Genomic DNA, 13,495 nt, shown 5'->3' with positions numbered 1-13,495 from the left:
TCGTCTGCCTGTTTCGTGGATGTTTAACATGGTACAATTTGAAAAGAGAAGGAAATGTCTCCCGATGACATGACCAACAATCCTCCAGGTAAAACTGGGCATTCAGTTCATGGCTGTCTGTGGGACGTTGTTGAGTGCAAATGAGCTGCTGTATTCACCTACAAGTGCAGTCACTGTCAATTCAGTAAAGCACTTTGAGATGCATTGATGTGATATAGCTTATAATCAATACAAATATTATTAAATTGATGGGACCTGGTGATTCGCCACTAAGATTTCTAGCCTGTGCCTAAACTAAAAGGACCGACAATAAAATACAGCCTCGTAAAATAACAACCACGAAGGAAGCTACCCATCAAATCTATTGCTGAAGTTGGCTCCTCCACTGGGAGCTATATGGTCTGATCCCAATTCCCAACTCTTTCCATGTCACCTTTTACATTGCTTCACTTCTAAACATGTATCTGAAACATCTGGGAGCTGAGGTTGGCTCAGACAGCTGGGACCAGGAATACTGACTGCCCTGTCCTTCGGTGGGTTTCAGGGCATCACTCATTCTCACGCCTGTGACCAGCGTTGACCAGTAGGCAAAGACCCCCCCTGAGATACTCCCGGGGACTGGGAATGTGGGGAGAGTGGTTAGAGCACTCGCTTTGCAAGTGAGAGACCTGAGTTCAATTCCAGGCAGAGGGCGAAACCTTGGGCAAGTTTCCTTACTCCACACACCTAATAATAATCCCTCCAAAACCCCAAACAATAATAAATTGGTCATTTTCAATCTACGACTGTTTGTGGGACATTGCTGTGCGCAATTGGCTGCCGCGTTCGCCCACAAATATACAGTCAATTCACTTTACAGTGTGTTCTGTGCAGCGCTTTGGGACGTCCTCCCGACGTGAAAAGCGCTATATCAAATGCAAGGATTATTATTATTATTATTATTATTATTATCGCACAGCACCAGACTGAAGGGCAAACCGACAGCTTTTGAGACTCGGATCGAGGAGTACAAGGCGAGACGTTAACGCAGTCCGTTGGCGCGGTCTGATCCGCCGGGACTGTGCGGAGGAGCCGGGAAGGCGGGGGCTGCAGGGGGTGGGGGTCCGGGGCTGCTCTCGGGATGTGGGAGGGTGGGGGGGGGCTCGCGGGGCACGTTTTCAAAGGAGGCGCCACGGGGGCTATCGCAACAACGCCTCTCCTGGGGGTGGGTGGGGGGTGGGGGATGGGATGGGGGTGGGGGGGGGGGTTTCTCTGGGGGTCAGGGCACATCCCCCGGGTGGGGAGGGAGGGGGGAGGGGGGGGGTGCATGACGATCAGAGGGGGTGGCAATGTATCCTCACCAATTAAAGGCTGGTCCTGATGTGGGAGGGGAGAGGAGAGAGGAGAGGAGGGGATGAGCAGCAGCAGCACCGCTGTGGGCGTGTGGCCGGGGATCAGTGCGGGGCGGTGCGGTGCGGCTGTGGTGGTACTCGCACTGCTCCGGGCGGCACATTGAGCGGCTGTGGTCCCGAGCTCTCCCCCTCTCCCCCTCAGCCACAGCCACAGCCACAGCGGGACCCCCGGGAGCCCAGATCACGAACCCCCCCCCACCACTCCCACCCCCACTCCCACCCTCACCCCCGGGGAGGACGCGGCCGCGATGTCGGTCGGTGAGAGAGCCGCCGCCTCCCCTCCCGGCGGCCTGGACCGCTCCCGGGCGGGCGAGCGGCTCCGGGCTGCCCTCGCCGGGCTGCAGGAGCTCCATCTGCTGCGGGAAAGGCAGAGAGGACTGGTGCGGGAGGCTCTGGGGGGGCACAGCCCCCGGCCCACAGCCCCCGGCACCGGCACCGGCACCGGCAGGAGGGGGGGGGAGCAGCGGAGGGACCCCGAGAGCCGCACTCAGGAGCAGCGCCTGGAGGCGACTCTCACCGCACTCAAGGAACAGCTGGTAAGGCACCCACTCACCCCCACTCACCCCAGCCTGACAGCCCGCGGCACAGCACAGCTCAGCACAGCACAGCTCGGGTCAGCTCAGCACAGCACAGCTCGGGTCAGCTCAGCTCAGCACAGCTCAGCTCAGCACAGCTCGGGTCAGCTCAGCACAGCACAGCTCAGCACAGCACAGCTCGGGTCAGCTCAGCACAGCACAGCTCGGGTCAGCTCAGCACAGCACAGCTCGGGTCAGCTCAGCACAGCACAGCTCAGCTCAGCACAGCTCGGGTCAGCTCAGCACAGCTCGGGTCAGCACAGCTCGGGTCAGCTCAGCACAGTACAGCTCAGCTCGGGTCAGCTCACCACAGCTCAGCACAGTACAGCTCAGCACGGGTCAGCTCACCACAGCTCAGCTCGGGTCAGCACAGCTCAGCACAGCACAGCTCAGCTCGGGTCAGCACAGGTCAGCACAGCTCAGCACAGCACAGCTCAGCTCGGGTCAGCACAGGTCAGCTCAGCACAGCACAGTGCAGCACAGCTCAGCTCGGGTCAGCTCAGCTCAGCACAGCTCGGGTCAGCTCAGCACAGCTCAGGTCAGCTCAGCACAGCTCAGCTCGGGTCAGCACAGTACAGTGCAGCACAGCTCGGGTCAGCTCAGTACAGTACAGCACAGCTCAGGTCAGCGCAACTCAGTACAGTACAGCTCAGGTCAGTACAGCTCAGGTCAGCGCAGCTCAGGTCAGCACAGGTCAGCACAGTACAGTGCAGCACAGCTCAGGTCAGCTCAGTACAGTGCAGCATAGCTCAGGTCAGCACCGCACAGCTCAGGTCAACACAGCTCAGGTCAGCACAGTACAGCTCAGTACAGCACAGCCCAGGTCAGCTCAGTACAGTACAGCTCAGTAAAATACAGCTCAGGTCAGCTCAGTACAGCTCAGGTCAGCACAGTACAGGTCAAGTCACTCTGAAAACCTCCGAAATATGAGCATTTGTCCGTCAAATGTGTGCATTTCTGATCTGATCAGTCACTGCACAGCGTTTTAGTTTTGGCTCTGACGTGCTGATACTTAGTTAAGTTATGGAATAAGTTGCTGAAGAAGTTTGGGAGGTAGATCAGAGGAATTTGAGGTTTTAAATTAAGTTTCGCCCGCAAAAAAATAGTAAGTCCGCTTTACACTTTACAGTATATTCCCTGATAAGCGCTTTGAAACATCTTAACGACATAGATGTGTGTGAAATGCAAGTATTATTGTTATTATTGGTATTCTAAATCTCTCTGAATTCGGACAGTGACACTTGTGGGCTTGTGTTTATTGTGAGGGACAGTCCCAGGCTGGTTGGTGGTCAGTGTAAAACCTAGAGGCTGCAGTATTACCCCAGAAGGGTTTAACTGTAGCTAATCATTAACTCAGGTCAATCAAAACGACCCCAGATCTCCCCAGACACCGTCCTGCCTGTCCCTTAAAGTCTTTAGGGGATTTTTTTTTGTTTCACAGCATACAGAGATCAAAGCTTTATAGAAGCAGAAATAAAAACCGGATAAAAGCTATTAAACCTTTTGTTTGAAAAGAAACTGGATTAAATGTTCAAAGAATCTCTCTCCTTCCTCCCCTCCTCCCCGCCTCCTCGCACACACACAGATAACTGTGTAACCTATCAATCCCACATTCAATAGCCCTATGTGTCTGGGATCGGATTTCCAGACAAATTGGGTTTCGTGACAGAAAGACAACCAGCCATCAGATTTTAATCCACACCGAGCTCCGGATACACACCAGTCCCATGTGAGCAGGGCTGGCTGGCTGCTGTGTGCAAACATAGCCATGATCGCCTGTGAGAAAGGCGATAATCACTGACTCCAGTCAGCTCTATGGGTCGTCTTTCTGCTGCGATCTGAGTCCAAATAAAACTTCACTACAGCTTCAATATCCTCTCCTCCCACCCCCACCCACTCCAGGATTGCTCCTTTTTAAAATGCAGTATTTACCTAAACTAGGTTTCTGTTGGAATCCACAGAACCACTGTAACACTACACTTTGCAGAGTGCATTATATTGTTGAGAGATACCTGTTTAAGCGATTAATGGTGTACTTTGTTTTGTGGCTTTACTCCTGTGTGTGTAAGGAGGGATGGGTGAGGGGGTAGGACACAGGAAATACCCTAAAAACATCCTTAGGTAATGGGATAATTTTCACTGAATGCTTGGTGTTAGAGACAAAAGATGTCAAAGGCACCAGCCAATAAACTCAGGAAATAATAAAATAAAGGTTTGAAAAGGGTAGTGTATAGAAGCAGTCAAGGAGCTTGGTAAACATTATCCTTACCTCTCAATTCAAGGGAAAGGAGTCATTGACTTTCTACAAAACATAACCAGGGCTGAGTTGTCCGGTTTAATAGCCACACACGTACACTCAGAAAGTGGTGTATTGGGGAGGGCCAGGAGGTATGATTTCCTGATGTACAGCGTTGGGTTCTGTGAGAGTCAAGCCATCGTCGCTGATCCCTAAGACTTGCTTCTTTCAAGGCGAACAAGAGCATCTCACTGCTCCGAGCATTCAGTCCACTCACTCAGTGTAAATGGATAACTCAAGCTGCAGTTAACCACAACATTTCAGCTGTGATCCTAGTCCAAATCAAACTCTTCTCTGCAGAGAGCACTGCTCACCTGCCTCTTTACCCCTTTGATTGGAGAAAAGTTGCTGTAGAAAATGGAGAGAGAGAGAGAAAGTGAGAAAGCCTTCTGCATAATTATGGGTTAAAACTTCTTTGAAAAGAAAAGCGAGATCAGAAAGTTGGGCTCAGGTGGTGCAGGCACTACTCAGTGAGCAACTAAACCCTGCAGATCAGACCCACAAGCCTCTTTCTGGATTTCATTTATCAAACAAACGGGTCTCTAAACTGTACTGAATCTGTCTGATTTTTGATATAACAACAATAATAATCCTTGCATTTGATATAGTACCTTATCACGTCATTGAGCCGTCTCTTAGTGCTTTCCAGGATATACTGTAAAGTGGTTTTGACCGTGTGTTCAGTGGGCTAAACACTTAAGTTATACAGACACTTTGCTCCCCCCAACCACCCTGCAAATGTATGCATTCCTACTCCCTGGGGTAGGAAGGGGGGTGAGGGAAAATTAGCCAGGATTGATGCTTATGATCAATGTGAAGTCATCAGTATCAGTATCAGGAAAGTATCAGGAAAGAACAGAAACAGAGCATTTACTTCATGGCTGTTTGTGGGACATTGCTATGAGCCAATTGGCTGCTGCATTAGCTTACAAAATACACAGTTACTCCACTTTACAATAATAATTATTTTTCCTCCAGAACCAGTTTGCATTACTGGCTGAATGCTGGTTTTCTCACATTGGTCCACCAGATATACTGGCAAAAGCATTATAAAGGCAGCAGTAGTGCCAAATTGTTGCTGCTTAAGGTAACAACTTAAGGTTGTTAATATTTAAAAATAAAATATAGTGCCCTTCACTTAGGGCAGCATCGTGGAGCACTTAAAGTGGATGATAAGCTGGTGAAAGAGAAATGCAAAATTGACTTATTTTTTCTGCTCAAAACTTTGGGGATAACTAAGTGTATCTTATTTGGGTTCTGATCGTTTTTCAGTACCTTCTTCTCATATCAATCTAATACTGGGTCTCTTCAGGCAAACTTGAAACCTATAATTACAGGAAACTAAACACTTGCATCACTTAATAACGGTTAATGAGTTTTTTTTCTTGAAATGACTGAAATTAGATCTTTTGAGAGATCTTAAATTATCAATGACCAATTTATATCTTCAGGATGGATTTGTGATCCACCTCTATCAATCAGGAAAGATTAGACCTCCAGATTCAGTGATCATGCATCAGTCACGTCTTAAACGTGGATTCAGGTCACTGCAACACCGCAAAGACAAACAACAAAAAAATTATCACTTTAAACACTGCTATTCTTGGAGGTAACTCCAAGCCCAATCTCCTGCTAATGGGGTAGTCTGATCTTCCAAATGAAAAGAGATACAGTAGTGTATAACAAAATCACAGTTAGTGTGTGCATGCTAATGTATGCTTTGTGCTGAACAAAGTAATGCAGCCACCACTACACAAATAGTGTTCCATTCTCTAACATGGTTCAAAGTAGCTTTCTCTTTGTTTCAATGGTCCCTATAATTATTGCGAGAGCCGTAAACATTGATGTCCTGGGTTTAAAACCTTGTGATTAGTTGCTGTGAAAAGCTCAGTGATTTTATTAGATTTGTAGCAAAGTCACCCAGACCTGGCAAGTCCCAGGTTTCATCCCTACTCTGTACCGAGTTGGCTGATCTCAGCCAGGGCACTATTAATGGTACCAATTGAGGTCCCATTAATGGTGCAACAGTTGCCAGTGATGGCATTACAATTGAGCTTAGTGCACTGTGTTAGAAGGGTAAAAGGAGCCACGGTTCCCTCTTCTGATCGCTATCCAGAGACTCCTGGTAGACGTGCATGACATGGTAAGGATTAGTTCTGATGCCCTCATATCTGCAGAAGGAATGATAAGCAAGCCGATAGGTTTTTCTGCCAGGGCTTATTGTCAAGGCTCATTCCTGATAATGAGCTCCTCGGTGAAAAATTTGATGAGAAAAATAAAGTTGTGGTTACCCTTTGGCAACTAGGAACAAATTAATGTGGCTTGGATGCAATCCCTTTGACAATTATTCATCTGGCAGGGATAAAAAGGCTTAATGGGCATTGTTTGTCTCTCTAATTTTAATAACTCATTTGATTTTCAGTCTCATTTAAGAAAGCAAGATGTTGGACTGAAAAGTCACCTACAGCATTTGGACCGACAAATCAGTGAACTTAAACTGGATGTCAGCAAAGCTTCCTCAGACCAGCTGGAAAGTGACAGTAGACCCAGTTCAGGTAATGGATTTTGGTATTATATCCACTTTTACTAAAGGGTTGCCTCCACAGTCAAGCTTCCCTCCCGATCTGTACGGATCCATATGTCATTGGACTACAATTTACTTTTGCATCGGGAGGATGTCTTAAAGTGTTTAACACTGTTGGCACCTGAGCTGGGGAGAGGGTGGGGGAGGTGGGGTGGGGTTGGTGAGGAGGCATAAGATGAAATAGAAGGCTGGTCAATGTGATAAGTCTATGAGACAGACCAGGAACAAGTTGAGGGAGGGAGCGAGCTGGAGAGACTCTGGGATGGATTTCCAGAGAGCAGGGACAGAATGGCCGAAAGCTCTAGCTGATGATGATCGGACAGATAGGGCTGGGTACACGAAGCCGGCAATGTTTGTTAAGCGAAGGGGGTTGCATGTAATGCGATTCCCTCCATTTCTTTTATAAACTCACTGTGTAAAACAGCTTCAGATCTCCCAAGACCTACCGGTCTCAGGGTCAGATCTCCCGATGCCTCTGTGTGCAGCAGATTAGAACCGATAGGGAAAAGCCGCTGAGTTAGTGATCGCTCCCTGAGGCGTTTCACACATGCATGATTGATTTCATGTCATCGCTTATGCTTCGCCTTGACTTCAAGCTTTTTGCACATGTGTGAACCTAACTGGCATTAGAATCTGTTGTGATCTTTGCTAGCCAAACAATAGAAGTGGATTGAATCATGCTACTTGTGCAGATGCCCAGAGGCTGTGTAAAAGCGGTGAGGGCTCACAATGCAGCAACACCCACTGTTTGGTGCCAAGTTATCAAGTCTCGAAAGCCTTTATCTTGTTAGCCTGTATGGAGATTTCAGCCAGGGCACTATTAATGGTACCAATTGAGGTCCCATTAATGGTGCGACAGTTGCTAGTGATGGCATTACAATTGAGCTTAGATATGCACACAGAGATTGTAAAATGGAAGTAATGAGTGCATTGGGCAAACCACTGTGCAAGAGTGTGTGAACATGCACACAGGCAGAGGTTTCTCTGATGCCCTGGGTGCTGTGAATCCACCTCACAGTATGAGTAGGTTGAGTTCTGAAGCCTTGGGTGTTTCTTCCAGTTGAAGTATTTCTACAACATAAACATGGATTAATCTACCCTCCCCGGACAGATTCTCAAATTATTTTCCCCTTCACTAACCCAAAGTAGCCTTGATTTTTTGTTGGAAAAATTAACATAATCCAAATGACATAGGCTTTATTGTGTGCAGATGATGTATATGAGCATTTGCAGTTATTTGAAAGGTCATGTTAATGTGCAACACAACACAGTGTAAAGTTGATCTATAAATACACACAAGTCCAAATCCTCTTTTGAAAGCTGAAATTTGGTGTTGAATTGCTGGTCCATCGATTTGGCACTGGTAGAAGCAAAACTATAAAATAAATTTTACTTTAAAGTGGAAGGGTAGTCACTCCCACAGATCTTTTAAATTGATTCTATTATGTTACTCCTACTCCCCGACAATACATTTGACATAAGGAATGGAAATGTTTCCATGGCAGATATGCACACAACATTTTGAGCTAAGGAAGATCTCCCAATTTGGAGCCCAAAAACATTCTCAGTGTGTTTTGTGTTCCCAAACACATTCGCATTGCGAAACCTGTTCAGTATCTAATGAATTATTATTGTGCACAGACCCAGAAGACCCTTGGTACAAGTCTATCTGTGCTGCCTTAGCTGATCTCAGTTGGGGATCTTAACTTTTTCTCAGCTCTGTTCTGTGATTATTCATGAATACAGGCTATTTGGGCAAGGTACAGGAGGGGAAACCATATCCTAGTAGAAGGTAAAATGAAGGAAATGAGTTCAGGAGACAAATAAGGTGGGAGAGAAAATTGGAGATGTAAAATTTCCCTTATTGTGGCAAGCGACTTCCAGGATGGTAGAAGGCGAACCAGGTGGACCTTAGTTTTTTTCATTTAGCAATTCCTATGCTGTTCTTAAAATCAGCAGAATAAAAACAAAATAAAAACAGCTAATAATATAAAATAGGAATACTGCCTGGTGAGTGCTGCAGGTTTAATTTACTTAAATGTAACATTACTTTAGTGTGTAACTACTAATGCCTTAAAATGCTTAGAGTGCATCTGTTTGTACTTTCTTAATGTGATCCTTTTGATTTGCAGGGTTTTATGATCTCAGTGATGGGGGGTCTTGTTCCCTGTCAAACTCCTGTACGTCTGTGTACAGTGAATGCATGTCCTCCTCGCAGAGCAGCTTGCTCTGTTGTACCCAGCAACCTGAGGCCGAGCTCAGCAAGTCAGACTACAGACCTCGATCTGCTGATGAAACTATGGTACAGGCAACAGATTTCAGGCGCCGTGGGGTATTTATCCGACCTGGACGAGGGATCCGCACCACTATCGAACCTGTTTCGCTCATGGCCAAGAAGTCAGGAGTCCTCAGACAGAGACCCGTTTCTACAGGTAGTGTTACAATATAATGCAAATCGCATTTACATAGCGCCTTTCACATCGAGAGGATTCTTCACACAGCTGCTGGGCATCCAAGTGGGACTGGGGAGTGGGAACTGGACATTGGCTTTATAACCTTCTGCTCAGGATTTATATGCCATGTCACAAATGTTATAGATTTTGTGGGAAATTATTCCTGATGGCGAATGCCTTAAATTTGCACTCGATTCAGAAGTCGAATGAGTACCAAGATTGTTGATGCATTTAAGGGGAGAATAAACCACAGACACTAGATTCCTGAGGGAGCTGCTTACAAATATTATGGTTTTCAAATATATATTTAATCGGAGTTCTAGGGTCTTGTAGATTGGGATCCAGGGCTTTATCTCCACCTAAGGAGAGTTTTCCCATGGTTATATTGGCTCTAATCGCATATAATATAATCGAGGTCCTGACTTATGCTTAAAATAGAAGCTATTGTGATTTACGGAAAAATGTTTAATTTCTATTGGACCTTATCATGTGGCAACGTCTCAGAGTATCTTCTGTGAAGTGCAGTGACTTTGATAATGTCCGAATGCACAAAATGTTAGTCTAGTCTTGCAGAGAAAATTAAGGACATCTCTTCAGATAATAGTCTGAATCATGATTCCCATCACTGTGATGTTTCTGTCTTCTTCTGTAATACAGGCGACTTAGAGAGAATCCGACCAACAAGCCGGGGTTTTCCAAGTGCCTCTGATTTGAAACAACTTTCTTCCATGTGCACTGCTGATCATCTGCGGCTCAGACTTGCAAACCAAAGGTATCGATGTGATCTAGTTTCTAAGAATAGCAGCGATGTTTACAACTACCCTAGTCCCCTTCATGCCGTGGCTCTTCAGAGTCCCTTGTTTTCACTGACTGGAGAGGCTCCTGGTTTCAGCAACAGAAAAATCCTAGCGAGTGAATCACTGACGAGCACCACACCATTCAATCCAGTGATGTCATGGCCACCAGTACTTGAAACCACATTTGGTCACAAACCTAAACTATCCCAACAGAGTACTGCAGGTGAAATCCGCACGACTGCTGTCCATGGAGATTTTGAACTGAATCAACAAACTGCGGCACAGAAAAGTGACATCTCACAAAGCTTCAATGGGATGAAAAATAACTCGAACCATAAAGCAATGGTGCAAACTGTGGCTGAACAACAAGACAGCAATGATGGTCACTACAAAGACTTGGGACTTTCAGCATATGTTGCTGTCAGGCTGCAGGAGGCTGGTCATGGCTCTATAAAGCAGTTGAGGGAGGACTCGGAAGCTTCCATTGGGGTCCAAATTGTTTCCAAATTGGACATGAAGGACTTGTCAAAGGCTAAATGTATCAGTGGTTCAGTCGCATGCTCAGATGTACCAGTGCAAACTAATCCAAAAGAGACAGCTCACTACAATCCTATTCCCAAGGCAGAAATGTCCCAGCCGACCAGCCAAATATCCAGCGAGGCTAAGAAAGCTGGAGAGGCTTTGCCTAAAAGCGACTTTGTGCATGCTCAGTTTGTGCCAGCAAAATCGCAGCAACGAGTGAAAGTCAGGCAAGCCAATAGAAAGACAAAGGTTGTGAAAATAAAGAGGAGGAGCAGTGAGAGAGGGCGAGCTGTGAAACAGGGGCCTATTGAAAAGCTTAGAGACACTGGTGAAGGACCTGGAATACCCATTGATGTGGATCTTCATCATAAGAAGCAAAGAGGAAGAGCTGCTGCAGCGTTCACCAGCCCAGGCTCCGAAACCACGGGCAGGTCATGTTCAGAGTCAATTCTTTACCCTGTCTGCTACGGACCACAGCAGTTGACTCACAGACCTGAGACTCAGAAGTCAGCAGTCCCTGGGCTTCATGTGTCCAATGCCAAGGGCTTGATGGAAGGAATGAAGAAGAAACAGCGCAAATGGCAATCTTCTGTTGAGATCTTCACCAGGGTCCCAATTGGACACTTGTGTTATGGCACTGGGGGAGCTGTTTCGCAACATAAGCAACAGATGGGAAAAGCTGAGAGGGGTCAGAATGTCAGCTACAGGTCACGGACATTTGAGAACCACTTCAGTGTCTACTCCTACGCAAGGAGCGAGTCCGACCAATCCGAGTACTCTGCTGAATGTGCGTCGCTCTTTCACTCGACCATCGTAGAGACCAGTGAGGATGACGAGAGTGACCACACCACCAACTGCTTTGGCGATGGTGAGTTGAGTGGGGGGAGCGTGTCAGACACTGCCAGCAACAGCAGCCTCAGCCTCGACGATGATGATCCGGCTCTCGTTTGGCCTCAGGGTTTGGTAGCAGCCAATGAACCAACTTCGTCCTCTTGCCAGCCTCGACATTCCGAGGCTCAGGTTTGTCGTATCAAGGCATCGAAAGCACTGAAGAAAAAGATCAGGAGATTCCAGCCTGACTCTTTAAAGATTATGACCATGGTTTAGTGAGAATTAACCATTCTGTACCTTGTCATGCTGGGTCCTGTTGTTCTAAGAAACAAAAGAAATTACCTTTGAAGAAAAGTGACATTCATTGGTGAACTGTCAATGACCCTATTGCATGTGCAGGGGGTACTTTACAAATACCTAAATGCATTACATTTTCTCTTAACTTTTTCTGATGTATTTTTACTCGAAAGCTGTGTTGTGTATAGTAACCCATTTTCGTATTGCTGACTGACTGCTGAAAACATTGTGTGGAAATAAGAATAAAAATGGTACAATCTGAGATCGGGGTTGAGTTCCTTCAGTCCAGTGTTCATGGGGCAATGAATGAAGCTGTGTTGCAACAGATCAAACCAGTATTGTCATGCATACTAGGTGTCGGATGACAAATACTTGACAATTTACTTCAATTGACTTGGGCCTCGTGGAAGCTCCTGAGGGACAAACCAGAGATAACCTGTAATTAAAATGCAAAAATAATTTGCATCATTTAAAATCGTTCCCTCTCTTCTCCCTTGTTTTCCACCCAAAAGGCTTTTCTACTCAATGTTGAGGCACTACTTCGTGGACAATAATCACCTCTGAGTACCTCACCCAAGTGACTGTTATTCATGTGTCAATCTGTCTGATGAGTATTGATTGGCTATTTGACTATCAAGGACAGTGAGGTCAAAAATGCAACATTTGCATTTGAGACTTCCCATCTGTGAATATCAGATGGCAAGATTCACAAATGGCACATCATGAACACCAAAGGGTTAAAACCCAAAGGTAGGTTGATGAGCAAAATGACTAGTGTTCAGGCTTTGCTGGTTTGGGATCTGTGATTCACCATTTGAGCAGCAGTAAGTGTGGTAACATTAGCCTTATTATCCACCTCAGCTGCCCTCCCCCACCAGTCCCACCAATTTTTTTTTAAACAATTTTTGCTAGAAAGTGCATAAGTGGACTTTTGACAAAGAACAGTATCAGTTTTAGATCTGGTACAGGTCATATAGGCTGCTGACACTCACTGCTTGGACTCACAAATGAAGAATGATCTCTTGGGTACGCTATTGAGGAGTACCAAGAAATGCTGAAACCATGTATTTTCATGAGACTTTAAACCAAGAATTGTCTGCCTGTTCTGGTGGTTCATGTAGATGTTAAAGATCGCATGGCAGCCCTTTCACCCACAATGGTTCAGCGAGTAAAAGCATCAGTCATTGCAAAACAAAGCCATAGAGACCAGAAGGGTCACAGGTTCATATCCTGGTCTGGCTGTGTTAAAAGCTGGTACGTGGGACAGCATTTGGGATGCTACACTTGCCCTCAATGGCCCTGTGTTAGGAAAGGGAAAATCACCCAGGCTTTCCACTCCTGATCAATCCCTGCTGGAAGGTATGAGAGTAAGGATACCAGGTGAGGACAAGTCCAGTTTGACTCTGATATCTCCTTCAATTGGATAGCATGCCGACATGTAAATAATGGCCATGTGAATGATCTGAGCTCATAGACTCGTTCCTCGGTAGAAGGAAAAAGAAGTCAAAGCAAATTCAAGAGAGGGAAAAAAATGGAGGAATATTGATGGGGGGGAAAAAAGGAATCCTACAATGTTATTGTGAATATCGGAGACTGTTCCTCGCCAATTATTCATCCCTGCCTCAGCCAAATTCACTGAACAATAGTTTACATTTTTTTCATTCATTTCCTTGATATGTGTGGGAGATGATGGCACAAGTTAACCTGTATGTGTGAAGCACTTTGTATAATAAGGTGCTAAATCAAATG

The 13,495-nt window shown here is 46.1% G+C and overlaps 1 protein-coding gene across 1 annotated transcript; it reads left to right on the top strand.

Moving 5' to 3' along the window:
* The first annotated feature begins 1,639 nt into the window (after positions 1–1,639).
* LOC121848545 (dapper homolog 2-like) lies at positions 1,640–12,008 on the top strand. Its single transcript, XM_042333128.1, has 4 exons — positions 1,640–1,927; positions 6,685–6,817; positions 8,979–9,278; positions 9,957–12,008. Exons 1-4 carry the CDS (start codon positions 1,640–1,642, stop codon positions 11,723–11,725), a joined length of 2,490 nt encoding a protein of 829 aa, XP_042189062.1. The 3' UTR covers positions 11,726–12,008.
* Positions 12,009–13,495: the final 1,487 nt, after the last annotated feature.

The sequence above is a fragment of the Callorhinchus milii genome, unplaced genomic scaffold, assembly GCF_018977255.1.
Source record: "Callorhinchus milii isolate IMCB2004 unplaced genomic scaffold, IMCB_Cmil_1.0 Scaffold3, whole genome shotgun sequence".
NCBI lineage: Eukaryota > Metazoa > Chordata > Chondrichthyes > Chimaeriformes > Callorhinchidae > Callorhinchus > Callorhinchus milii.
This window is presented reverse-complemented; position numbering and strand designations above follow the sequence as displayed.